Source organism: Lampetra planeri, chromosome 5 (assembly GCF_965212315.1).
Source record: "Lampetra planeri chromosome 5, kcLamPlan1.2.h2, whole genome shotgun sequence".
NCBI classification, from domain to species: Eukaryota; Metazoa; Chordata; class Hyperoartia; order Petromyzontiformes; family Petromyzontidae; genus Lampetra; species Lampetra planeri.
The window spans coordinates 22,919,058-22,943,069 of record NC_136111.1 but is presented as its reverse complement, the minus strand read 5'-3'; the positions used below and the strand labels follow the sequence as shown (position 1 = coordinate 22,943,069).

Sequence of the window (24,012 nt, the reverse complement as noted above, 5' to 3'; positions counted from 1 at the left end):
GTGGATCTTAATCTATTCTTACTCGCGGTCGATTTGACTCGAACAGAATCGATTGGCTGTAATCGATAAACCAATTAATCGCTGCGTTCTGGTTCGACACATTACAGGTTACATCACTTGGTGGCGCTGCTGCTGCTGCTGGCAGTGGTGGACAGACAAATGCAAAACTCAACACATTCAACAAACACACTGGTCCTAAAAACATAATAGGCGACGTTTCGGGCAATGACCCTTAATAGCGCCTCACTCACGTGTGTCGACCCATACACATGTGCTCTCGAGTTAATTAATGCGCGTGTGTGCTGGCACATTGTGTTCTATGAAGACGGCCCATTACCCGAAACGTCGCATATATGTACCATGTGGTTTAAATACAGCCACGTGATGACGTCGACCCGCGACGACGCGTGACGTCACTCGCAACGCTCAGGCAATCTGCACCAATCAGCGCTTGAGTTGTCGGCAGGGACGTCATCACGCAGGGGCTCGGCCGCCTTACGTGATGACGTCACGAGCGTCCCCCCACCCCCTTCCATGTCAGCAGCATTCGACACGGGATGCATTCGAGGGCTTGCGAAAAAGTTACTGAAAGCAACCAAATCGGTTGTTAGTCAATGACCGCTGCGCCGCCCGCCTGACCGACGCCCGCCGCTCTTTATCTCAGGTTTGGCCACCTTCAATTGCCTCCCGCGGTCTTTTCCCGCCGCCACCCACCCCCTGGTCCGAGCGTCTCGCCGCCTCCGGATCCCGGCGCGTCTCTTTCGGCCGGTCGGCCAGGCGAGCCCGAGGCTCCTCGCCGGGGTAGGCCTTGAATGTCCTCGGGTCGCCTCGGCTCAGGCGGCGTTCCTCGGGCTCGTTGACTACCTAACTAACACGAGAGAGTCGTCATCCTGTCCGCTAGGCACGGGCTCGCATCGCGTTGCCGGTCGCCTTAATCGCTTTTCATTGACGGCCGCCTCTCGCGGCAGAAAAGTTAGCGCGTTTTTAAAAACTCGCGCCGTTCTGATGCCTGAGTTTGGTTCCATGAGCGTCGATCTGTGTTAATCGCCTGAGCCTCTCCGTCGTGCTAGGTGTGGTGGTTGAATGTGACTTGTGTCCAGAACTGGAGTGGCTTTGTATACTGCATCGGTGTGGTGTGAAAACATCAGCAGAGGGGGGAGAACAAGACGTATGTGCGTAGACACTGGCCACAAGCCACCCTCGTGATCCGTGTCAACCTTAATAGAGGCATTCGCTAACAATACTTTCCTCTACTGTCTACAATGGCTATGTGAGTGGTCTTTGTATGACTGTAAATCAGTCATTTTGTGACGGGGAGCGGTGGTGCAGTGGTTAACGCATCCATTTTCGACCACTGCTCGCATCATTGGCGAGTCTTGGACCTGCCCATGGTCTGCTCGTTATTGGGTACCTGGTGCGGTGTGTAAACATCAACACAACTGGCCATACAACCCCTGCGTGCGCCGTGCATCCCTTAATATGTGCTTGCCAACAACATTTCCCCCCAATAGTCTGTTTCAGGCTATACGGGGGATCTTTGTATTTAGTGGTTTGCTCACTGAACTACGAACACGGCCGGCTACAAAATTTCGATTCCAAAACACTGTCGGTGGCATGTGGAATATAAACCAAACCTTTGTCTCCCCTAAGTCCACTCGACTTAAATGAGTATCGGGTGCTCGACAGGAACATCATCACGGGAGAGATAAAATAAGTCGGGCATGATATTGGCCACCATCCCCTGCTGTGTTGTGCTGCCTTTAATAGGTGCTCGCTTACAGCAGGTTCTCATGAAATGCGTCGATTTGTTACCTGCACCCAATAGAAATAATACATGTAGCCAAAAGCCATTGATAACGCTTCTCTAGTTTTGTGGGAGAGATAAAAATCACAGGGGTTTCAAGTTCAGCTGACACGTGTATTTGGTTTAATCGCTAATTGTCACGCAGGGTGCAAAGTGTAATGCGCTACTACAGTTGGGCTCTTGCTAAACCTGTTTTCCCACCTAGGAGTGTTAATGTAATGCGCTGGAAAGTCCGAGAGAATGTTTCCGCACTCACTGCCCTCGTCCGACCAAACAACGTCTTCCGTGAAACCTACTTTTTTTTAACAGGACTAAGCGATACTCGTTTTTATTACCCCAATTTTGTACCCCCCGCATCAGGCAGGGGGAGCGGGATGGCATCGGCACCCTCCCGGGGAACGCGGCCCCCCTACATCGCGCTGTCACTGCTTCATGGCGACGAGGAGACGGAGGATGAGGAAGGAGGTGGAGACGAGGATGGCAGTGCCACCGAGGACGACCGACTGCTCAGCATGCAGCGTGGGCTTCACTATTTCACCGGCAGCATCTCGTCACCTCTAGTGTCAATGCTGACATCACCAGTGTCACACACCACTCATCGCTGACATTGTTTTTCATCTCATCCCTCGATGTAGTATGTCTTGTTCTCCCCCTGCCTCTATGGAATATGCAAAACTCCTTTTCCTGCGTGCTGATCAGCCCTCTATTGTTGTAATAGCTCTCCCCTATTGTATAGCTCGAGGGAGTATCAGTGGCGCAGTTGTTAACGTAGTGCGCTATGGACCTGGTTACAGTGGTCTATTCCTGGTCATGGCTAACATCAGTGACGAGTGCTATCTGAACTGTTCTTGGATCCCCACGACACGATCCAGCACTGACCGACGTGGTGAATTACGTCCATACAACAACCCCCCATAACTGACATGTAGGGGACCCTTCATCCAGCAGTGATTTAACAAAGGGCTGAAACTAATAGAAATAATGATCGTACAGCTTAATAACAATTGCAATTGGCTATCACGCGAATCATCAGTTTACTATGTTTTATATGTTGTCCCTACATCATGAGTGTCATGTTGCCATCATAATGGCCTGCATCTCCAGTACGATATTACCATCGGCATCACCATTGCCATTCTGCACTACAGAGACTATTCTTTACCAACCACGAAAGCTTGAACTGTGTGTGCACATAGCCACTGGCACCAACATTATTACTGTCGTCCTTCTTGATCGGAAACTGCCTTAACATTGTGCAACATCTGCTAAGTTGTGTGAATACAGAATGTTACGTTTTATTCCCTATTTCCACAAGCTATGTACAAGTATGTTTAACTTCTTTCCCGCCATACGTAGCCAACTGTGCTCATCGGAGGTCCGGATTTAATTTAGGCATTTTTCTTCTTCTTATACAAATATGCTGTCTGTGTTTGTGTGTTTCCTATGTTGGTTTGTGTGTTTCCTATGTTGGTCTGTGTGCATGTACACCATGTACATGTGAACCATTTCTACACCTGGTGTGTTACAATTATGTGTTGCAATTGTTGCGCCAATGAAAGAAATGGCAACCCACACGTTTAAATGTCGCAGTGTTCTCTATGTAAAGTTTTTTGTCCAAATGAAGTATGTGGGAAAGTGATCTTTTCAGAATTCACATGTTGGCTATTTCCACTCCAGTGCATGACATTTACCTGTTTTGGGAAGCTTAGTTGCATTAGTCCCATGTGGTGGCTGCTGTACATCTTTAAGATGGTTATCTTAAATGAGCATTTTAAAATTGTGATGGTCAATAATTGTGCATAATTCACAATTCAAAGTGGTTTCCCACTTGGCTACTCAGCTGTGTATATCCCTAAATCGGTGCCAACAATTCAATTTTCCTATGGCATAGGTGAGCATAAATAGGATCAGTGACCTGTTTATTTTCTCGTAATTTACCGTACATATCAAGGGAGACATAGCTCCATTAAAAAACAAACTGATTTGTATCACTTCCAATCATATCGATATACAGGTACATTGCATACTCTTGTTTTGTGTAACTGGCTGCAGAACTGTTAACTCGGCACTTAATTGCGTGTGCGCGTGTGGAAGCCTTCAGCCAGCACTGGTTTGACAAACCGGCGACACTTTCTTCCGAATTGCATGCGCAAGATCAATGTGGCAATGCAGAGGGCATTGGTGACGCTCGCCTTGATTGAGAGACTCGTACAGATGGCCTTGACTTAGTGGGCACGTGTGGGGAGGCATTGGTGACGCTCGCCTTGATTGAGAGACTCGTACAGATGGCCTTGACTTAGTGGGCACGTGTGGGGAGGCATTGGTGTGGTCGTGTAGTTGGCATGAGCCCTGGTGGAAGAAATTAAATGCTACCCCTACCCAACCCCGTCCAACTTCTAAGTGTTCCTGCCGTGGTCGCACCGCCTCAACGCTATCGCAGCTTTGCCAGTGGCAAAGCTGCGATAGCGTTGAGGCGGTGCGACCAATTATCATATTTTTACTGGCAAATGAGGTTCCCATAGTGTAGATGCTTGCCCCCAGCTCTCATACTCTGATGGTGCATTGTCTTTTGAGTTGTGCGCCTTTTGGCGTCATCTGGTCCAACCCATGTGAGACTAGGCTCTAAGGAAAGATGTCTCGGGTGTGGACCAATCAACTTCAAGGACAGTGCACATTATCAGAGTTATGTTCTTTTGTTTGTAATATGACTGCAGGTATTGCGGTCTATGCAAACATGACTCCTTGTAAAAAGGTGTCAGTTTTGTTGCCAGATAGAAGGGTAAAAAAACCAATTATAATAGGAATGCAGTCGCGGTCCCCGAATCGCAAAGCGGCTGTAACTGGAACAAAACCAGAGCGCGTACAGCCCTTCCACACAGGGGGCAGAGCTTCGATCACTCAGTCTGAGAGGTGGGGGTGGTCTTGGGTGCTGCTCTATGACATCACCAGCCCTGATCATTGGAAGAGAGCTTCAGAGAGAGAGGGGGGGAGTAGGGATCGAGGGAGAGGCAAGGAGAGAGAGAGCTAGCGAGAACCCGCGCGGTAACGCGGCGTGGCACGGCGGGCATGGCGTCCTCCTCGGGGAGCCCGGGTGTCGAGGACGAGGGCCCGCGGCTGCACGGGGACGGGGAGGCCTTGCCCCTGGGGCCCGTGAGGATGCACGGTGTGTCCCTGCGTGTGGCCCTGTGTGTGCGTGTCTGTATCCGCCTCGTGTCACACGGTCTTATTGCTGGAGAGGGGGGGGGCAGCTGCGTAGTGGTTAGCGTACTGCGCTTAATGAGTCGTGGTGAACCGGTTGTGGTGCAACTCGGGTTGGATTTTCGGCAAGTGGTTGTCGCATCATTGCTGATCTGTGCCGCCTCTGGGTCGACTCGGTGTTAACATGGAATGCATGTTGCGCAATGTGCGTGCATCGTCATTGGAGAGATAAAGGCGGCCGTGGGTGGTGCTGGTGAGGCGATCACCCGTTGTGATTTCGGCCTTAATAGGTGCTCGCTAACAGTACTCACCCCTTCATTGTGGACTATTTTGTCCGTGTTTGTACGTGACCTCCGTGTGTCCGTACCGCCCCCGCTGCACCTGCTCATGTTTAGCCTCTGTGTGTGTATATGCTTATCTCTACCGGTCGTCGGCCTCCCCTAGGTCGACCCAGCCTTAAATGAGATGCAGTCTGTAAACATCAGCACTAGGGAGACGAAGGCGGCCGGGCGTGGTGCTGGTTACACGATTCCCTTGTGCGTCATGCCGGCCTTTTTTTCAGCTGCTCCCTTGACAGCACTTGCCCCGAGTCTCGGACGGCTACACAGGACATCTTTGTCTTTGTTGCTCATCTGGGTTTTTGTGCATCTGGTTTATCTATTTGTGTTCGTTTTGTACCGCGTGTACGTTTCTGTGCACATGCGTTTCCGTATGTTGCGTCTCGGCGTCTGTTATCTGTGCACACGTCTGTTTTTTTTTGTTTCCGTCACCCTCGCGTGTGTTATGTGAGTGTCTGTGTATCCGTTTACGCACGTTAACGTGTGTACAGTACATTCACATAACCCCTTTAGATCGTCAATCATGCGTGTCATCTGCCTTGGATGTCCTGTCAATTTGGTAAATGCTTACATTTACTCAATTACGTTTACAGATAGTGTACAGCGTAAATGTAACGAACCTGCCACAACGTATCTATTTAATCTGGAACGTACATAATGTGACAACGTACGTGTGTGTGGGCACAACAGCGTAGAGTATTTTGCATGGATTTTTTTTTCTGGTAAAAATTGTAAATGTCGCCGAGTTATGACTACGCCCCCCTCTATTGTGATTTCGACAAACATAAATACTGCACTGAATAATGTTCATCAGCGCGCATTCCTGTGCGCAACACCACATCAACATATGAACACTGCCATGTTTGTATTCCTGCACCATGTGTGTACGCAGATAGTGAACTGCTGCAGTTTGTAATGCGTATGTATGCTCTTGTGAACCCATGCGTGTACATCGCTCTGTGTACGTGTTTGTGTTCATTCGTTGGTGCAAGCCAATCGATTTGTACCGTTTATGTGGGTATTTGCATCCTATGTACTTACACCTACCTGCCTGTTCCAGCGTACATGCCTCGATATACTTCCATACATGATCTCGTATGCCTGCATGTATATGTATACATACCTTCATGTGTACTGGTTTTTGTACATATATTTGGCAATCCTCTGTTGTGTGAGGTTATCCCCAAGCTGTATCGGTCATGGGATATTGTTTGACTATACTTCACCACGCTGGTGATGGGAAGGCGCCCAGGACTAGTTCAGGTATCACTCGCTACCGATGCTAGCTGTGGCCAGGAATCCAACTCAGATTGCCGGGGTTGAGAGCGTGGTGTGCAAAACACCGTGCCACCGGTAATGCCTCACACATGTTTGTGTTTGTGCGACCAGGGATGTGGAATGGCCGGACAGATCCCTCGGATGATCCCCCTCCACCTGGCCTCGGTCTCTACGGAGACTTCCACACCATCGATTGGGTCCGCGAGAAGGCCCGCGACCGCCACCGCCACCGCAAGGCACGCTTGCACGACATCACCAAACAAGCGTCATTCGCGACTGACGGGGGCCGGTGGTGTCACCGTTACACTTGTGCCAGGCTAGGTGCACTTTGAGGTTGCGTGAATTGTCGAAGGCTTGCCTCCCGACAGGTCACGGGAAACGCACAAGGTCACGCACAAGTGTAGTGGCATCGGGGGATGCCACTGCATAACACGTAAGACCGGCCTGTGTGTGAAGCGGGGGACACGCTGCTTATACCACCCACAGCACGGCAGTTGTGCGACATTGCACTCCGTGTGTAGGGCCAGCCCTGAAGGTTATGGGGCGAGAGCGCCTGGAGCGGTGCAGGGGGTGACAGGGGGCCATGGCACTCCGGAATCACCATGGAGGGCGAGTGGCCGGAGGTACCGGGGGTGGGGCCCCCAAAGAGGGGGCTGGGGGACCCCGGGACTGGTTCCAGATGCCTCGGGAAGGTTCGAGAAGGGAGGCGTGCCTAGAGGCGGAGGAAGCCCCGGGACCGAGGATATAAGCCGGACCCCTGAACGGGTCCGCTAGTTGTTGCTCACCTGAAGACATGAAGACGTCCTCCTGAAGAAGAAGCTGAAGACAAGACCCGGACTCGAGTCGGGGTCCCGGCTTGACAGCCTTCCCCAGTTGTGTTTGGGCTAGTTAGCCCGGAGAGATTTCCTCCCTAGGTTACCTGGTGGAAGGGGCAGCTACTACCCGTTTGTGTTAGGGTACATTGTTGTAATAAACATGTTGCCTCCAGAGACGCCTCGCTCTCCATTTATACCCACTACACAAGTAATAGTGAGCGCAAGGTGTCTAAACGAGACAGAAGGTTTGCATCATCAGATCGTCATCCTTTACCTTTGTTGTGCTGGAAGAAGGTCTCCCGGTGCTGATGCCATCCCGATGTTCTGTGATACCGCAGATCATCGACTGCGCATGATCTTATCTTATCGCTCTGTTTCCATGGTGGCCATTCTCACATATGCGTTCTCTCATTTGGCTGCCTTTCCATCACTTGTCATGCCCATTGGCCATAATTCTGTGGATGTATCATTCAGAAGCCCATTTATTTGACAGTCAATATAATATTGTGTGCTTATCCCCTGATGCACATGAGTGCATCTGACCATACTTCGTGAAAAAAAATAAAAACTTGCCTTCAGACACATTCGTGCGCTGTTGTTTGGTTATTTTTGTTACTAAATTGTGTTCGTAATGTAATACTAAAAGCAGCAAGTAAGTTGCAGGATACAGTTAACAATATTGCATAATGTTTTAGATGTATTAACACGTACGCCAAATCATGTGATTCATAAATCGTTTTTGGGTTATGACCACGCAATTATCTGGCCAAATTTCTATCACCAGACCCTTCACCAACCGACACAGCCAAGCACATGAAATTGTCATGTGTACAAGCGTTTAACGTGCCTCCTGATATTATTTTAGCTCACTGATAAGTTGAAGAAAAATTATCAGAAATTTTTTCAGGAAGTCAGAAAACCATGTCACCAGAGCCAGCTTATTAAACAGGTTCATGACATCCCAGGGACAACCAATTAGATTTTAACTATAAACCATTACAAATTAATTCTAAGTTATATACAATTTATCTGAGCCAATGATTAACCACATATAGATTATTCATTTTAGCCACTCATGTAAATGCTATCATGTAGTAGAATAGCATTATGTTACCAGAATGTTAAACAAAGTGTTAGAAATGTTTTCATCATTGAGAATTATTGAATGCATCACCTACTTAGTAATATATTTCTGAGCCACGCTTAATAATTTATTAAAAGAAATATTCTACACCTACGCCCAATAAAGTGTGTTTTTGCGAGATTGAGGCAAATTGATCGCTATCGGGGGTGTGGTGTGCGTGTCGTGATGGTGTGTGGTGCACTGGCTCGCCGCTGCGGTTTGCGGGGCAGATCTCGAGCAAGAAGAAGGACTCGCGGTGGGACTACGTGAAGTGGGTGCTGGACTCCTGGTCGGGGTGGCTTGTGGTGACGCTCACGGGGCTCGCCGCTGGTACGGTGGGCGGCTCCTGCATGCACACACGCACACACACACACACACGGCTGGGCTTCTGTGCACGTCTGTGTTAAGATTATTGGAGCATTAGTAAAATGAAATGTAATACATGATACGGTCATTTTGTCAAACCAATGCTGAATGTACATATGTAGAACTTCTTTCACACCATACGTAGTCAACAGTGCTAATACGGAGGTGCGGGGGAAGAACAAATTTAACACAAAGTTGTAAAGAAATAAACTAATGAGGAATTCCTCGCGCCATGCGGGTCATGGTGGTTATTTAGCATTACTTCACCAAAAAACGAGGTGCAGTTTTGTGAAGATGGGGAGTGTAGACATGGGAGCATAGAAGTACAGTGCAATGATGGATACGGCAGCACTGTTCTTTACTGATCACCATATAGCCACGCAGCCTATAAACAACCTGCTGTACACTGGCCATCGAGCCAAGCGCTACGATGCTCAGCTTGTGAGATCTAACAAAAATGGACACATTCCGTTTGATTTAGTTATGGTCAAATTTTAACGTGGAAAATTCGAATCAACTTTGAATAACGCTTGGTTAGAATTGATGTCGTGTCTCCGTGTCCAAATCGTTGTTGGGGGTGGCACTCATCTTAATTGGATGTTCTGAGCCCATGCTGGAAATGTCTAATTTTAATTGCAGGGACCATAAAACACTGGTGGCTGAGTGCTCACAAGTGGTACTCGTTTCATCGACCTCAAGTGGGATCACGGACCAAGTCAGCCCCGTGACTTGGATTTGAAATTCACAACCTTCGTATTGTCAATTCTGGCAAAGAGCCATTATTGAACTTACAGTAGTTAATCCTTACTAAAGAATTAGCTACTGGAAGGGAGTGGGTGGGGGGCGTATGTATCCGTGTGGCTCTGTCCGCGCTGATATTCACGCGTTGTCATCACTGTGTAGGTGCGATTGCGGGTCTGATCGACATCGCAGCCGACTGGATGTCGGACCTGAAGGAGGGGGTGTGTCTCACGGGCCTGTGGCTCAACCGCGAGCAGTGCTGCTGGGGCTCCAATGAGACGACGTTCGAAGACCGGTACACCTGCCCGCTCTGGAAGAACTGGGCCGACTTCGTCATCGGCCAGCCCGACGTGAGTAGGAGTCGGGGAATAATGCCGGAGCGATGAGTTATGATAACAATGACTTGCTTACCCAGAAAATCCACACTGAGTGTGGATTCTTTTTCAGGAGGGACTTCCATTGGAATGTTTGGTAAGCACCAAATGACATTGTGTGTTTTAGCTCTGGGAGGGAGCCAGATAAAACCCATTCAGAACACGAGAAGAACATACTGACTGCACACAGAAAGGCGTTGGGAAAAATCGTGCTGCACAAGTGTTACCTCTGTGCCATCCTGCCGCCTGTGATGAGGTAGTTTGTTGATAAGGTTGTGAAATAAATAAATTAATGGTAAGGTACTGATGTGGGAAGATGGTGGGGTGACAAGGTGATGAGAGTACGGGGATGAAGAATTTATGTTTTTCATGTTCTTCCCACAGGGGCCTGGCTCCTACATCCTCAACTACATCATGTTCACGTTGGTGGCTCTGGCCTTTGCAGGGTTAGCCGTGACGCTCGTGCGGGAGTTCGCCCCCTACGCCTGCGGCTCTGGTATCCCTGAGGCAAGAGCTCTCCCTGCAAGCTCTCTCTCTATCTCCCACTCACTCGCAGCCCTGTGTACTCTAGTGTGCACTCATTAATGTGTACTCTCTTCTGCACACTCACACTCTCGTCCCTGTATACTCTGCTGTGCACTCACTTGTACTTTCTTCCTTGTGCTCACACTCCACTTTTGCACACTCAGCTTTGCACACTCTGATCCAATCAAGCTTTACCATGTTTGCCCATACACTCGGCACTCCCGCGCATGTTTGCAGTCGTGAGTTCATTGTTTCCTGCTTCTGGCTAAATCTGATCCAGGGGTGGTCATACGTAATTCTTTATCATCGCTTTAAGGCAGGGGTTGGAACATTACATACTTTGTAAGAATCCCAAACCAAGTGGGCTGTCAGCAGGAGGTAGTACAGGAAATGGGTTGTGAGTTAAGCGTTACCCCCTTGTATGTGTGGGTTGCCTTAGGATACTTTGGTTTCCTCTCACATTCAAAATATTTATCGATGGACTTGGTTAAATATATCAATGCAGGACCCTCTTGAAAAAGGGGTATTGGAACTGATTGATTTATTTTTAAATAAATAAACTACATTATAATGATTATAATCTCCTATCCATCTGCTTGCTCATATACGTGTACAGCCTTTTTGTCTTTCTCCTGCTAGATGAGGGCGTCCGCATGCTATACTGGCCGTGGAAGTTATTTTGACCCCACTTTACCACGCTGGTCAGTGGGGGTCAGTGAAGGCGGGGAGCATTGAAGTACAGTCCAACAACGGATTTTTGCTGCACGGCCCTCTGCCACCCACAGCGTATCCCACGAATGTCCGTAATTGCGCACGTGCATTACGCCGTCACAGATCAAGACGATCTTGAGTGGCTTCATCATCCGCGGGTACCTGGGAAAGTGGACGCTGCTGGTGAAGACGGTGACGCTGGTGTTGGCGGTGTCCTCGGGCTTAAACCTGGGAAAGGAGGGTCCCCTGGTGCACGTCGCCTGCTGCTGCGGAAACATCTTTAGCTACCTGTTCCCCAAGTACCGCACCAACGAGGCCAAGAAGAGAGAGGTGAGGAGGGACAGAGATCGGGTGAGGCGAGCGGGAGCCGGCAACATGTGGATGCCAGCACGCGAGGATTAAAGGGGCCATTGGGTGACGGCGTCCTTGTTGGTGATTTTCTCCTCCTCGCTTCAGGTGCTGTCTGCGGCATCTGCAGCCGGGGTGTCGGTGGCATTTGGGGCTCCAATTGGAGGAGTCCTCTTCAGCTTGGAGGAGGTAACAGCACTCACGCAGATGAGAATGTGTGTCAACACACAAATCCATACAAACATATACAGTATAACCTTGGATTGCGAGTAACTTGGTCTGCGAGTGTTTTGCAAGATGAGCAAATTTTAAAAATAAATTTTAACTTGATTAACGAGCGAGGTCTTGCAATACGGGTAGTAAGGCTGTAGCAGTGCGAACGGTGAATCTGTTTAACGACAATGCAATGTCACATTACCGCGAAATCCTCAAAAGGAGGCAAAAGCAAGTGTCATTGGATAGGTTCCTTGTTAAAGTCGCACATAAAGAAAAAGATTCCAGTGAGCAAACAGATAGCAGTGATTCCGTTAGTGACAGTGAAAGTCGTCCTACACAATAACCCTCCTCTCCTCTCTCTCGTTTCCCTCACACCAGCCATGATTAAATTTAATTAATAAATTTGATTACTTTATATTAAATTGAAATAATACAAATATAAAAAGGTATTTTGTATTAATCATTTTTATATGAATATTTTTGGGTTGTGGAACGAATCATCTGAGTTTCCATTATTTCTTATGGGGAAATTCGCTTTGATACACGAGTGCTTTGGATTACAAACACGTTTCTGGAACGAATTATGCTCGCAATCTAAGGTTTTACTGTATATGTATGTGATCACAGAGCGCAAATAATAAGTTCCCATGTTTATTCTTCAGTTGTAAACGACTACACTTATGCATGTACACAGACGTATACTTTTACTCTAAGAACCAATAAGCCAGAATCACACCGTTGAAGAACTGCTGTAACTGAGGCATAGGAGTGGTCTCCACGAGGTGGTATCCACACTTACAGTCTCCACGAGTCTGGTGACCGCAGCGAATACCGAATATCTGATGGTCAGATATGGTTAGGGTAGATCTTGGAGGTGATGTGTCAACTGTGCAGCAACTGCGGGATATGGCAGAGGGTAGAAAGCATTTGAGGAAGCGTGGTGGCATCAACGGCTTTGGCCACGATGACGTCAATATAACATCATGGCCAAAGCTGTGCGTCTTGAGACAAGGTTCACGTGGTGATCTGTAATGAGTGGACCGCCGTTCTAACTCGTCCCCAGGTGAGCTACTACTTCCCCATGAAAACGCTGTGGCGTTCGTTCTTCGCGGCGCTGGTGGCAGCCTTCGTGCTGCGAGCCATCAACCCGTTTGGGAACAGCCGCCTGGTCCTGTTCTACGTGGAATACCACACGCCGTGGTACCTGTTCGAGCTGGTGCCTTTCATTGCGCTCGGCGTGTTCGGGGGCCTCTGGGGCGCAGCCTTCATCAAACTCAACATCGCCTGGTGCCGGCGCCGCAAGACCACGGGCCTGGGCCGCTATCCTGTCGCCGAGGTAATCGCCGACCCTCGCCCCCGACCGACCCCAATGCTCTCGATGTCATCGCTTGACCAGAAAAATGTTGACTCCTGACACCGAGTTCATACCTCGCGCTGACTTCAGCACGTAACCTACGGCACCAACCCTGACTGCTCACCTGACGGTGACTCTAAGCAATCGACTTCTCCCTAGGTGCCAGTAATAAAGCTCCAGTCTAGAAGAATATTACTTAAAATCGTCAAAGAATAAGCGATTGTAACCAGTCCTTCAAGTGCAATCCATATAATTTCGACACATAAAGCTGCTGGTAAGCAATTTATCTGGGGCCCTGATTGTAAATCTTGAGTTCCTTGAGCTGCCTGGAAAGAGATGTGACCCATGGCATACTTTTACTCGTAGAAGGACATGGTTTTTCAAACCTTGATGCAGCACGGTTGCTCCTGATTCACACTTGGACAAGGATGGCCACATCTACAAGACCTTCAGCAGTGGAGTTAGCTACAGGACATTGCAGGGTGGGGATGTACAAACTAATGAGCAAAAACAAAAATGATTTACACGAAATTGTTGCCAAAAACTTCCTGCAAAGAGGGTAAACTATAAATTGTGCGTAAACACTCATCAAAAAAATGTCTAAAAAATCCCGTCACATATGTATGTAAATAAAAAGTACATATACAGTGTCTTACATAATGGAACTCCATTGCAGCATTTGCAATTGTGGCGGAGGTTCTAAGCGGCGTTGTGATTTCTTCGTGGCGGTGCTGCCCAGGTGTTGGTGGTGACGGCGGTGACGGCCATCATCTCCTACCCCAACCCCTACACGCGCATGAACACCAGCCAGCTCATCTCGGAGCTGTTCACCGATTGTGGGCCACTCAAGTCGTCGCCGCTCTGCGACTATGTGTCACTGGCTTCCAATGATTCAGTGGAACCGGGCGCCGGTGGGGACGATGTCCCGGACCGGCCCGCCGGCCCCGACGTCTATACGGCGCTGTGGCAGCTCGCCATGGCACTCGCCACCAAGATCCCGCTCACCGTTCTCACCTTTGGCATGAAGGTCCTGTCACGGCTCTTGTCATGTCAACCCCATCCTGCCGCCTTCATCCTAATCTCTTCCTTTACCAACCCCCATCTGTCCCTCAATTTGGTATCTCCTTTACATCCCTTTTCTGCTGTCTACCTCCCACTCTACATCCTCATTGTCAATGTTTTTCCTTGTGTTCCCACCTACATCCATCACTTTGTTGTATTTAAAGGAATAGGCGTTTTACAAATTGTTAATCAATGCTTTTACCTTCGTATGGCAGGTGGAATGCTGATTTTATTTAATCCAATCCAAGGAGGCTATATGGATCGCAGCGACACTTATAATCAATTAAGATCAATTTATATATAACATTGTACAAGTGAAAATCTATTAATTTACGCACTTAAATATGCTGACATTACATTAACGCTAATGCATTAAACTAGATAGTGCAAAATAAATATTGAAAATGAAACAACCACCACGTTTTGTATTCTTGATAAAATTACGTGATCTCCAGTCATGACAATCGAATAGCTGAATAATAATCAGAATATTTATGCTAAAGGAATCCGATGAGCCATGCAGCTCTTTTTCACCGATGTCCAGTAAGGAGTGTCACGCCCCAGCTATGGAGAGAGGCGAGTCTTGGAGCTGTGATCAACGAGTGGTGGGCGTTGGGCGTCGTGTCACAGGTGCCGTCTGGCTTGTTCATCCCGAGCATGGCGGTGGGCGCGGTGGCCGGTCGGCTGCTGGGAGTGTGTGTGGAGCAGCTGGCCGTGCAGCACCGCGACTGGATCTTCTTCCGCGGCTGGTGCCACGCGGGGGCCGACTGCATCACGCCCGGACTCTACGCCATGGTGGGCGCCGCTGCCTGCCTGGGTAACCACAACTGCCGCACAGCTGCACAGCCACATCCTAACCTAGGGGTGGGGGACGGAGCCTATTGCTCGTGGGCCCGATACGGATACCGCTGATATCTTTGTTTCGTTTGGCTCACAAGCACGTGAAACCCATCACCTATTGACGACCAGCAAACGACATTTAATACCTCTGTGCGAGCATCTTGGCTGCGCTAATTGGGTATGAGAGGGGATGGTATTTATCATTTTTATCATGCTCGGTCACTTTTTTCAATGCAAGCGCATCTTTTTACTCGGTCAACATGCAGATTCAAGTCGATGTTGTCATCATGAAGACTGCACTGTGTGTTGTTGTGCGTGTGCGCACATGGTTAACTAACATCGCATGAGTGCAATAAAGATGAGCCCCCATTATTTTGTTATTGAATAAATAGAAGTTATGTGCCTGATAAAGTCCTAATTTTCCCTCAGTAAGTTTGAGTTAAGTTTATTTTATTTCTTAAGGAAAAGGTTCCCTCATCTCTGCCCCAAACCGTAATGAAGGTGCCACGGCTGGATCGCCGGTCGCGATGGTGGCATCTCACGCTTTGTGTTCCTCTTTGGACGCGCAGGAGGTGTGACGCGCATGACCGTGTCACTGGTGGTGATCATGTTTGAGCTGACGGGCGGGCTGGAGTACATCGTGCCCCTCATGGCGGCTGTCATGACCAGCAAGTGGGTGGGCGACGCGTTTGGACGTGAGGGCATCTACGGCGCCCACATCCGCCTCAACGGATACCCCTTCCTGGATGCCAAAGCACGTGCTGTTCAGGGGATGCAGCGCAGCTACACTGAACCAATGAGAACCGCGACGTTAAATTACTTGTGTGCATATAGGTAGGGCAGGTGTATCTTATGTATGACAATCTGGGGGATCAATGGTCAAATCAGCTCCAAGGCAGGTCCTGGTGTCAAGGACACGGGTTCACATTCGCTGTTCTTCCACTACGTAATCCAGCAGATGTTGTTGCTTGGACCCGGCATGCATGCACCCAAGATGTTGTGTGGTGGCACTAATTATGGGCAGTGTGTTGGTAATTACATGCCCATGTACCGCGAAAAAATCTAGCAGTCTGACGACCATTATTGTTCAGCTTATCTGGCCCATGTCTTCCAATCACTCCTGCCAAAGTACTCGTGCCGTCACTGCCACTTAGTGACAAATTACAGTTTTTATAGGCTATTGTGTGGGAAGTGCTGGCATAGATATTGGCATGCCGCACAACAATCACCATGAGCCAGAGTACAATACTGGCCATATCTGTGTATGTCGTGTTGACGAATATCAAGTTAATACCCTGTGTTGTGTTCCCCCGCCTTTGTCCCCAGGAGTCAGCGGGGGCTCCCTGCTGGGCACGTGACGTTATGCGTCCGCGTGGAGACTCAGCCACCCTGGTGACGCTGCGCTCCGAGGGCATGACCCTCCGCGAGGTACCGCAACGCCGTTGGTCGCACGGCCCTTACAGCGTGGCCCTGATGGCCTGACCCTTACCCTCACGGCCCTTAGGGTGCGGCTCGCAGCTGCTTGCCTTCCGAGATTTTACGAGATGATCTGGCCACCCTCAATGGTGTGGTCTGCGTAATTGGTTAAGATGGGATTGGGCAAATTGAAGGTGAGCGGTGATGCTGTGTATTCACATTGCGGAGGTGGCAATAGGATTTATTGAATATTAAGTGGCGACGTGCTCTTGTGGTTTTGTTACGAGGTGGAGGAGGTGGTGACGAGGTGTCGGCACACGGCGTTCCCCGTGATGACGGGCACCCAGTCGCCACGTTTGGTTGGCATGGTGCTGCGCTGCGACATCATGATCGCCATCGGTGAGAGGCTCCATGGAAACAATCACATACCTCTGCATATATTAACCCGCAAACGTCCTGATTGCCTGTGAGCCACATGGTTCGAATGTGTTTGATTTATTTATAGGCTTTTGCTGTAACCACATTGTGAATAATTCATGACCCTTGGGGAACTTCACAAGAGGTTGACAGTGACTTGTAAGCCGTATGGCAACAATACAATAATAGTTAACACATCTCTAGCATCTTAAATTACTATTGCAGCCTTGTACTTTATAACAGTAACATTCACAATTGCTGTCATTGCATTAAAACTTTAGTGTTAACCATTGCCCTTAATTTTACAAGTTTACAGCGTGATGTATCCTTTTTTTTCAAACTGAAACCTGTATAATCGTACTCCACAAAGGCAGTTTCTATGCTATTAAGCTACTGGCAGACTATACATATTTGCAGGCCGGTGCTGTGTACACCTTGTGATACATAGGGACAGTTGCCATTGGGTGTCCCCTTGGCCAAACTGCCGCAGAGCAGTGGAAGGGTTGCGATGAGGTGTGATGGAAGGGGCTTTGACATGTTGGAGGCATTTAGGTGGCCAATGAATAAAAATCCTTACTTGTGTGCAGAGTCTGCGCGCAAGAAGCAGCCCGGATTGTCCGATAACTGCATGGTGAGCTTCGGAGGGAGTGGGAGGTCTGGCTCTGAGAGCACCGAGGTGGCCGAGGGGTCTGGTGGTGATGGCGTCACGGGAGAAACCCTGTGCCTGCGCTCCATTCTGGACGTCAGCCCGTTCACGCTGACTGACCAGACACCGATGGAGATTGTCATAGACATCTTCCGCAAGATGGGCCTCCGGCAGTGTCTCATCACTCACCACGGGTGAGGGATACACTGACATTCGCACACAAAACAAATAAAACACATATCCTCATTCGCCGCTGACTAAAATCATCCGGAATATATCCAATTTTGTCGGGTCTAAGAAGCTCTGCATGGTTGAACCTAGATTGAGCTTGGATGGACGACCACCATACAAAACCACGTTGTTGTAGGTGTCTAAGGGGCCACGTGGTGGTCAGCAGAGAGCAGCCAAGCAAATCCACAGTACTATACTTATATGATTCCACACCTAGACTCATCAACTTCACAAACCTACACCTACCAGCATGGAGAAGCGTGGTCAAATAATAACCCCCACGACCGTCATGGCATGGGTAGGCCCTCATCCATCAGTAATTGACAAGGGGGCTGTAAAGTGCTCTCAGAGAGTAGTTACTGTGGCCAGCACATCATGTACAGTGGTGGTGGAGGTAGCACCACGGTTGGCTCCCACACAATGCATAAGGCACTCAAGCTAAGTTGACCCTGAGATAAACTAATGGCAGGTACATACATCCCTTGGCATACTTGTCAAGGGCTGTAAATTGTGCACAATGACATTGGGGTCAGAGTACAGTTTGCTAACCACGTACACCTCACACGTGCAACACACCCACAAAGCAAACACACAACCTTACGAACAGACTCTACAATTTAATTCTAGATTTGAAGCTTTCGTGACTGCAAGGATTCATATTCTTAGGTTTTTTTCGGTAAAGTCACGTAGGTAAAAAAAAAAATTAATAAAAGTAAAATAAAAATAAAATAAAAATCACGACGTTTCGGAGGCAACACAAGCCTCCGTCTTCAGGTGGAACCGTCACAGCACGATTGCTGTATCAAGTAAGAGAAATTCCAAGAAAACAGTCCTTGTATATATACTGGTTGAGGGTGGGAGGAGCCAAGGTAGGAGCCTGGATATTATTATTGTGAGGCTGAAGCACGCTGTTAGGAATGAGCCTTTGTTGTGTAGACTCTACAATAGTTGGGATTAATGATTGCTTGTGAAATGGTAATGAAGTGGCAATTATGACATTGTGATAACATGATATCATTCCAGCTATGGCTCGTGGTGATTGTGATGTGTCGGTGCGATTCTGCAGGCGGCTTCTGGGCATCATCACGAAGAAGGATCTCCTGCGCCATCAGGCGCACGCTTCCAATATTGACCCGCCCTCTCGCCTCTTTGACTAGCGCCCGGCAATTGAGCTGGGACCAGCCATTACTTGTATTGCTCACTGTCATTAGCCCGTGACTAGTCACAATCTGCTGTGACTAATACAATTATTAACTATCACTGACAATGTTGAGTGGTTTATGGCCATGCCAAGCTGTGAATAATAATTGGTAAATGACTAGATATTACCAATTCTGTCTAGCCATACCAGGCATTACTTACATTGTTAGCTATGATTGATTGTGAGTAGCCATGGTGGGATATGACTGATGGACTAATGATGGGAGTGATGATGTTTTTAGATGTCTATATTTGGCATACGTTTATGTATGCTTTGTTAATGCCGATGGCGAGTGCAATGCTGATGGTGACGAGAGTAGCCGTGAGTGTGCGTGGTGCGTGTTTTCTACGTACAGGAGTGCAAGCCGGGAATCTCCCCGCGGGTTTATTTATGCCGGCGTTTAATTTAACCTCGCGTGTTCTGATCGTGCAGCATTTGTGAAGGGCGTGAATTTTGTCGAAATTGTAGTTTTTCCTGGAGGCCGTGTCTTTGCATCCCAGTTCCCTGGAGTTGGCTGCCTTGGCTCCGAAGGAGCACAGCAAGCGGAAACATGATGCCTAATACAGAGACGCATTTCACTTGTTATTTTAATTGCCGTTTTAAAATTTCTCCTGCCATATGGCTGTCTGACTTAAGCGTATGGAGCGAATCGATTAATTACTTAACCCCATTGAGGTTATGATTTTGAGTTGGCATGATTGCGTCGCCTAGACCCAACTGAGTGGTGGCACATAGGGGGGGTTATCATTACATTGAAAACATAAGAAACAACGTATTGAAGGCATTGCCTTACAATATACCATCCTTTGTGCTTGAAAACGATGAAGCAATGGATAAAATCTAAGTATTGTACGGTTAAACCTAGCATAGTATGGATGAACTGCTGTGGGACCAAGGCTTAATTGATATTAATTAAAAGACCAGTGGAGAACGTTGGGAGTAGTAGGTATAAGTAGAAAAAATAAAGTTAATGCTTAGACAAAGAATGACACTACGGCCTTCTCATCCTTGTTTAGGAATTAAATGATCTAATGATGGTACATGGAGAGTAGTTGGATACATTTGTCTAGTGCCTGTAGAGGTGCCGAGAGGAATTGTTGCCGTGAAATGAAGCCTCGTGCAGAATGTTGGTGCACATCACGACATCTGTGACTGTCCTTATGGGAATCCCATGTTCTCCAGGGACAAACACAGATTCCCACTACAAAAAGGATGCACTCTTTAGCTAAATATTTTCACATCCCTGGGGACTCATAACAGTGAAACTCACTGTGCACATGCGCACACTTCTTTCAGACATTCATGTGGGCTGCCACACAAATGAGATAAATGTTCACACCCTGGTTGTCGCTTCTGAGAGGTGCTTCTAAGGACACGTCTAGGCTGACCATGGCATTGTTTTGTCAAACATTAAAATTGAAACCTGAATTGCTGATGTTTCGATCACTTGTGTGTTTCTCTTAATGCTTTTCCTTGGCAAAACAACCTACCTATGAACAAATGTATATATGTTAAGATTATTTTACACCATACGTAGCCAACCGTGCTAATTAGGGTGCCAATTAGCACCGTATGCAGGTCGTTGGTTTCATCTCGAACCTGACATATAGAACTTGTATGTTTTCCCAGTGGTCGCGTTGATTTTTCTTCGGGTCCTCTGGTTTCCCCTCCACATTTAGAAACATTGGGAGAGTATTGGCTGCTGTGACTTTCCACAATCCACTTAATTGGGCAATGATTCGTGGCCTGGTAGCTTCTGAAAAAGAACTACATCGCTCAGTGGGCCTTACCTGGTGAAATGTTTTTTGTCATGAAGATAATAGGCAGACTTGGCACGAATGATTGAAACTTAAAATGTATGAATGTCCTGCCCAAAAGGACATTGACACGGTGATAGTTATTTTTACAGAACTAAGGCAGGGGTGGAAATCATCTCCATTGATGTGCCTAGGGGCGAGTCTATCCACAGTATATAAGTTCCGTAATACAATTTTTTTAAAAACCCGAAAGGATGTTTGCCTGTCATCCCCCATAACGCGATATGACCTCGCAGCCCGAGACGGGAGTGTGCAGACAACAACAACGATGTCAATTTCCACCCAGCAGGTGTCGGTGTTGGTCCGTGAACCTCGCGGCGCGCAAGGGCCCACAGCGTGCGGCGCCTGCGACCAATCACGTGCGCCCGTTGCGCACCACGTGCGCGCTCGCAGCCAATCGTCGGCGCCCGCTGTCCGGGCGTAGTAAGATGGCGTCGCCTGTGAGTTCACTTTAGGCGCCGGAGGCCAGAGATAGGGTAGCGTGCGAGCGAGGGAGGTCATCGACATCCATCGACATCGCCACCCACTAAGCCCGACATGGAGGAGTCGCTGGAGACGATGCTGCGGGAGAAGCGCCAGGCTTCGACCGGCGCCGGACGACCCGACCTGGAGTCGCTGCGCGGCGCCGCCGAGACGGACAAGCAGTGGCGGGCGAGGCGCGAGTTCTTGTCGAGGCACGCGGACGCCTTCCCGGCAGAGGAGCTCGACCACCTCGTGTCCCTCTCGATGGTCTGGGCAAACAACGTCTTCATGGGATGCAGGTGCGATGGCCTCAGGATCTGGGGTGACGGGACACAGGGTATATTGTAGGACACGGGGTGGTGTTTGTGCTGTTCGCTTCGTGTCATCTCAAGAGAGTTTTTGGAGATGGACGCTCAATGTCTGAGCTAGGTCCGCTCCCAGATTCCATCCAGCCACGCTCGTCTTTGTCTTCCTCTTGGGAAAGGGTTGTGGTGGTGGTGGCGGCCTAATGTTGGTCTAAGGGCTGCGTTGTGCGAGGCGTGATCGCGATGGCCTGGTGCTGGGTGGGTTTTGGAAACGGTGGTGCTCGGTGCCTGATTAAGCTAGTGCGGGGCCTGTAGCGTGTGTTATAAAGGGGCTCCTAAATTAAAAAAAAACATTAAAACACATACAATTTTTACTTGCACAGTGAAGTAATTGTATTTTTTTTATTTGCTATGCAGCCAGATAATACGACAAATCGATAACTTTAAACACCCAGTCATTCATAAAAGTTTAAGGCAGTATAGTACTATTTGGTTCTTTCGGTAAAGTCACGTATAAAGATAAAAAAATAAATTAAATACTAGCATACGACGTTTCGATTGCAACACAAGCAATCATCATCAGGTATACATGAAATAGAAACACAAATATAGTATACTTAGAAATGGAATGTAATACAACAGAGAGTCGGATAACATAACAGTCAACACCCTACCTGGTTGAGGCCTATGTTTGTGTGCCTATGTTTGTTCTCTCTCTATGTATCTCTGTGATATATGTCTGCTTATATGTCTGTCTATATGTTTCTGGTTATGTGCTTTATCTCTCTCTCAAATTTAGCATTCTCAGGAAGAATGTAATCAACCAGGTAGGGTGTTGACTGTTGTGTTATCCGACTCTGTTGTATTACATTCCATTTCTAAGTATACTAGATTTGTGTTTCTATTTCATTTATACCTGATGATGATTGCTTGTGTTGCAATCGAAACGTCGTATGCTAGTATTTAATTTATTTTTTTATCTTTATACGTGACTTTACCGAAAGAACCAAAGAGTAATTCCTGCAGTCACGAAAGCTCCAAATTCAGAGTATAGTACTATAGCAATAGAGCAAGTGCAGAATCGCTGAAACGGAATTGATAGCTTGAAAGCATTTAGCGCGGGGCTCTTGAAAGTGCGGGGCCCGTAGCTACTACACGTGTAGCTACTACTACGCATGTCGCTACTTGTGCTACTGGGAGAATCCGGCACTGGTGGTGCTGGGTAACGAGGGGACCGACGAGGATTGAGCCACGGGAGGAGGCCGTGAATAAGTGGTTGTGATTAGACGGCAATGAGCTGTGAGTGGCGCTCGAAGTTAACACTCCTGTACATCACTTAACCAACACCGATGGTGAGCGTGTGTTGTGTGGCGGCTTGCATAGAACACCAGTTTAACTTTCACATTATGGTGATGACAATTTAAAAGGCTCAACCGGCCACTGGACTCTCTCTGTACCTGTACTTGATTATATTTGGATATATTTGGCAAAAGTTGTATTGCTCCTCGGATTATTTTAGGATAAATAAATATTCTAATAACGATTTAGACATTTTAAATACGGACATACAGTATAACATGTATGCCAATTCTAAAGTTTTGCAAGAAGTCAGAGATAAAATGTGGCTGTCGAGTTTTAATCACATACTCTTGTGGTCAAAGCTTTATATGTATTATTACAGCTGGAAATGGTCAGAGCTTTGTCTTATTTCTACGATTAAATATTATGTACACATCTTGGATTATTTAAGGGTTGATGTTGGGGCTGGGTTTGATTGTAGCCGCACAGAGTTGTAAACTAATAAGCAAAACAATGTCCTGTAATGTAGTTACTGTATGATGATGCTGCTGCTATTGATGTTTGGTCATGGTGGTGGTTGTTGATGGTGTTGGGTGCAGGTACAGCGCGGAGTTGATGGAGCGCGTTGGCGAGATGGCGGCAGGCGTGCACGTGGAGGATGCCCCCATCTTCACCACCAGGGATGAAATCATGGCTAAGCAGGTAGGCCCGGAGCAGGGAGTGCAGCACGCAGGGCCACTTGGGGGGGGGGGGGGGTTGCGACCGTTGTATGAAGCGGTGACCACCCCAGAGTTAAGACAGTCTGTTGTTATCACTTAACAAGAATCATAAACTGTTTTCTGTGTTTTTTCTTTTCAGAAAAAATGAAGAACTCATGCGTCGAGTGATCCACAATCACCTCCTGCTAAGATGTTTCTGTGCACGATCATTACACACGTGAACTTGAGCTCTGTGGATTCAAGTTTCAACACGAGGTTGCATATAAAATGGAGTGTTGTGTATGCCTTTTGTAATTAAATGTACTTTTTGATGTTTCATTGCCCTATTCTTTTTTTTGTCTATTTAAATGATAACATACATTCCCATTTTCGAAGTTGAATGGCAATAAAAATTTTTTGCATTTTG

General features: G+C 47.9%; 2 protein-coding genes across 2 annotated transcripts; both read left to right on the top strand.

The window, feature by feature from the left end:
- Nucleotides 1-506: 506 nt before the first annotated feature.
- Nucleotides 507-20,432, top strand: LOC144719164 (H(+)/Cl(-) exchange transporter 4-like). Its single transcript, XM_078595040.1, has 16 exons — nucleotides 507-664; nucleotides 2,165-2,323; nucleotides 6,730-6,854; nucleotides 8,787-8,886; nucleotides 9,826-10,013; nucleotides 10,422-10,544; nucleotides 11,397-11,603; nucleotides 11,730-11,810; nucleotides 12,901-13,173; nucleotides 13,931-14,218; nucleotides 14,884-15,070; nucleotides 15,663-15,847; nucleotides 16,420-16,521; nucleotides 16,797-16,908; nucleotides 17,514-17,766; nucleotides 18,870-20,432. The coding sequence occupies exons 2-16, from the start codon at nucleotides 2,179-2,181 to the stop codon at nucleotides 18,958-18,960; spliced, it is 2,460 nt and encodes an 819-aa protein (XP_078451166.1). The 5' UTR covers nucleotides 507-664; nucleotides 2,165-2,178; the 3' UTR covers nucleotides 18,961-20,432.
- On the top strand, nucleotides 18,870-24,012 carry LOC144719163 (CDKN2AIP N-terminal-like protein). The gene is made up of 3 exons (XM_078595039.1): nucleotides 18,870-21,582; nucleotides 23,487-23,589; nucleotides 23,746-24,012. Exons 1-3 carry the CDS (start codon nucleotides 21,359-21,361, stop codon nucleotides 23,752-23,754), a joined length of 336 nt encoding a protein of 111 aa, XP_078451165.1. The 5' UTR covers nucleotides 18,870-21,358; the 3' UTR covers nucleotides 23,755-24,012.

Coding starts and splice junctions, on each gene's coding strand:
- LOC144719164 (XM_078595040.1), top strand. CDS start 2,179: ATGGCATCGGCACCCTCCCGGGGAACGCGGCCCCCCTACATCGCGCTG. Junction 10,014..10,421: donor TCGTCATCGGCCAGCCCGAC/GTGAGTAGGAGT, acceptor TTCTTCCCACAG/GGGCCTGGCTCCTACATCCT. Junction 15,071..15,662: donor GGGCGCCGCTGCCTGCCTGG/GTAACCACAACT, acceptor TTGGACGCGCAG/GAGGTGTGACGCGCATGACC.
- LOC144719163 (XM_078595039.1), top strand. CDS start 21,359: ATGGAGGAGTCGCTGGAGACGATGCTGCGGGAGAAGCGCCAGGCTTCG. Junction 21,583..23,486: donor AACGTCTTCATGGGATGCAG/GTGCGATGGCCT, acceptor TGTTGGGTGCAG/GTACAGCGCGGAGTTGATGG.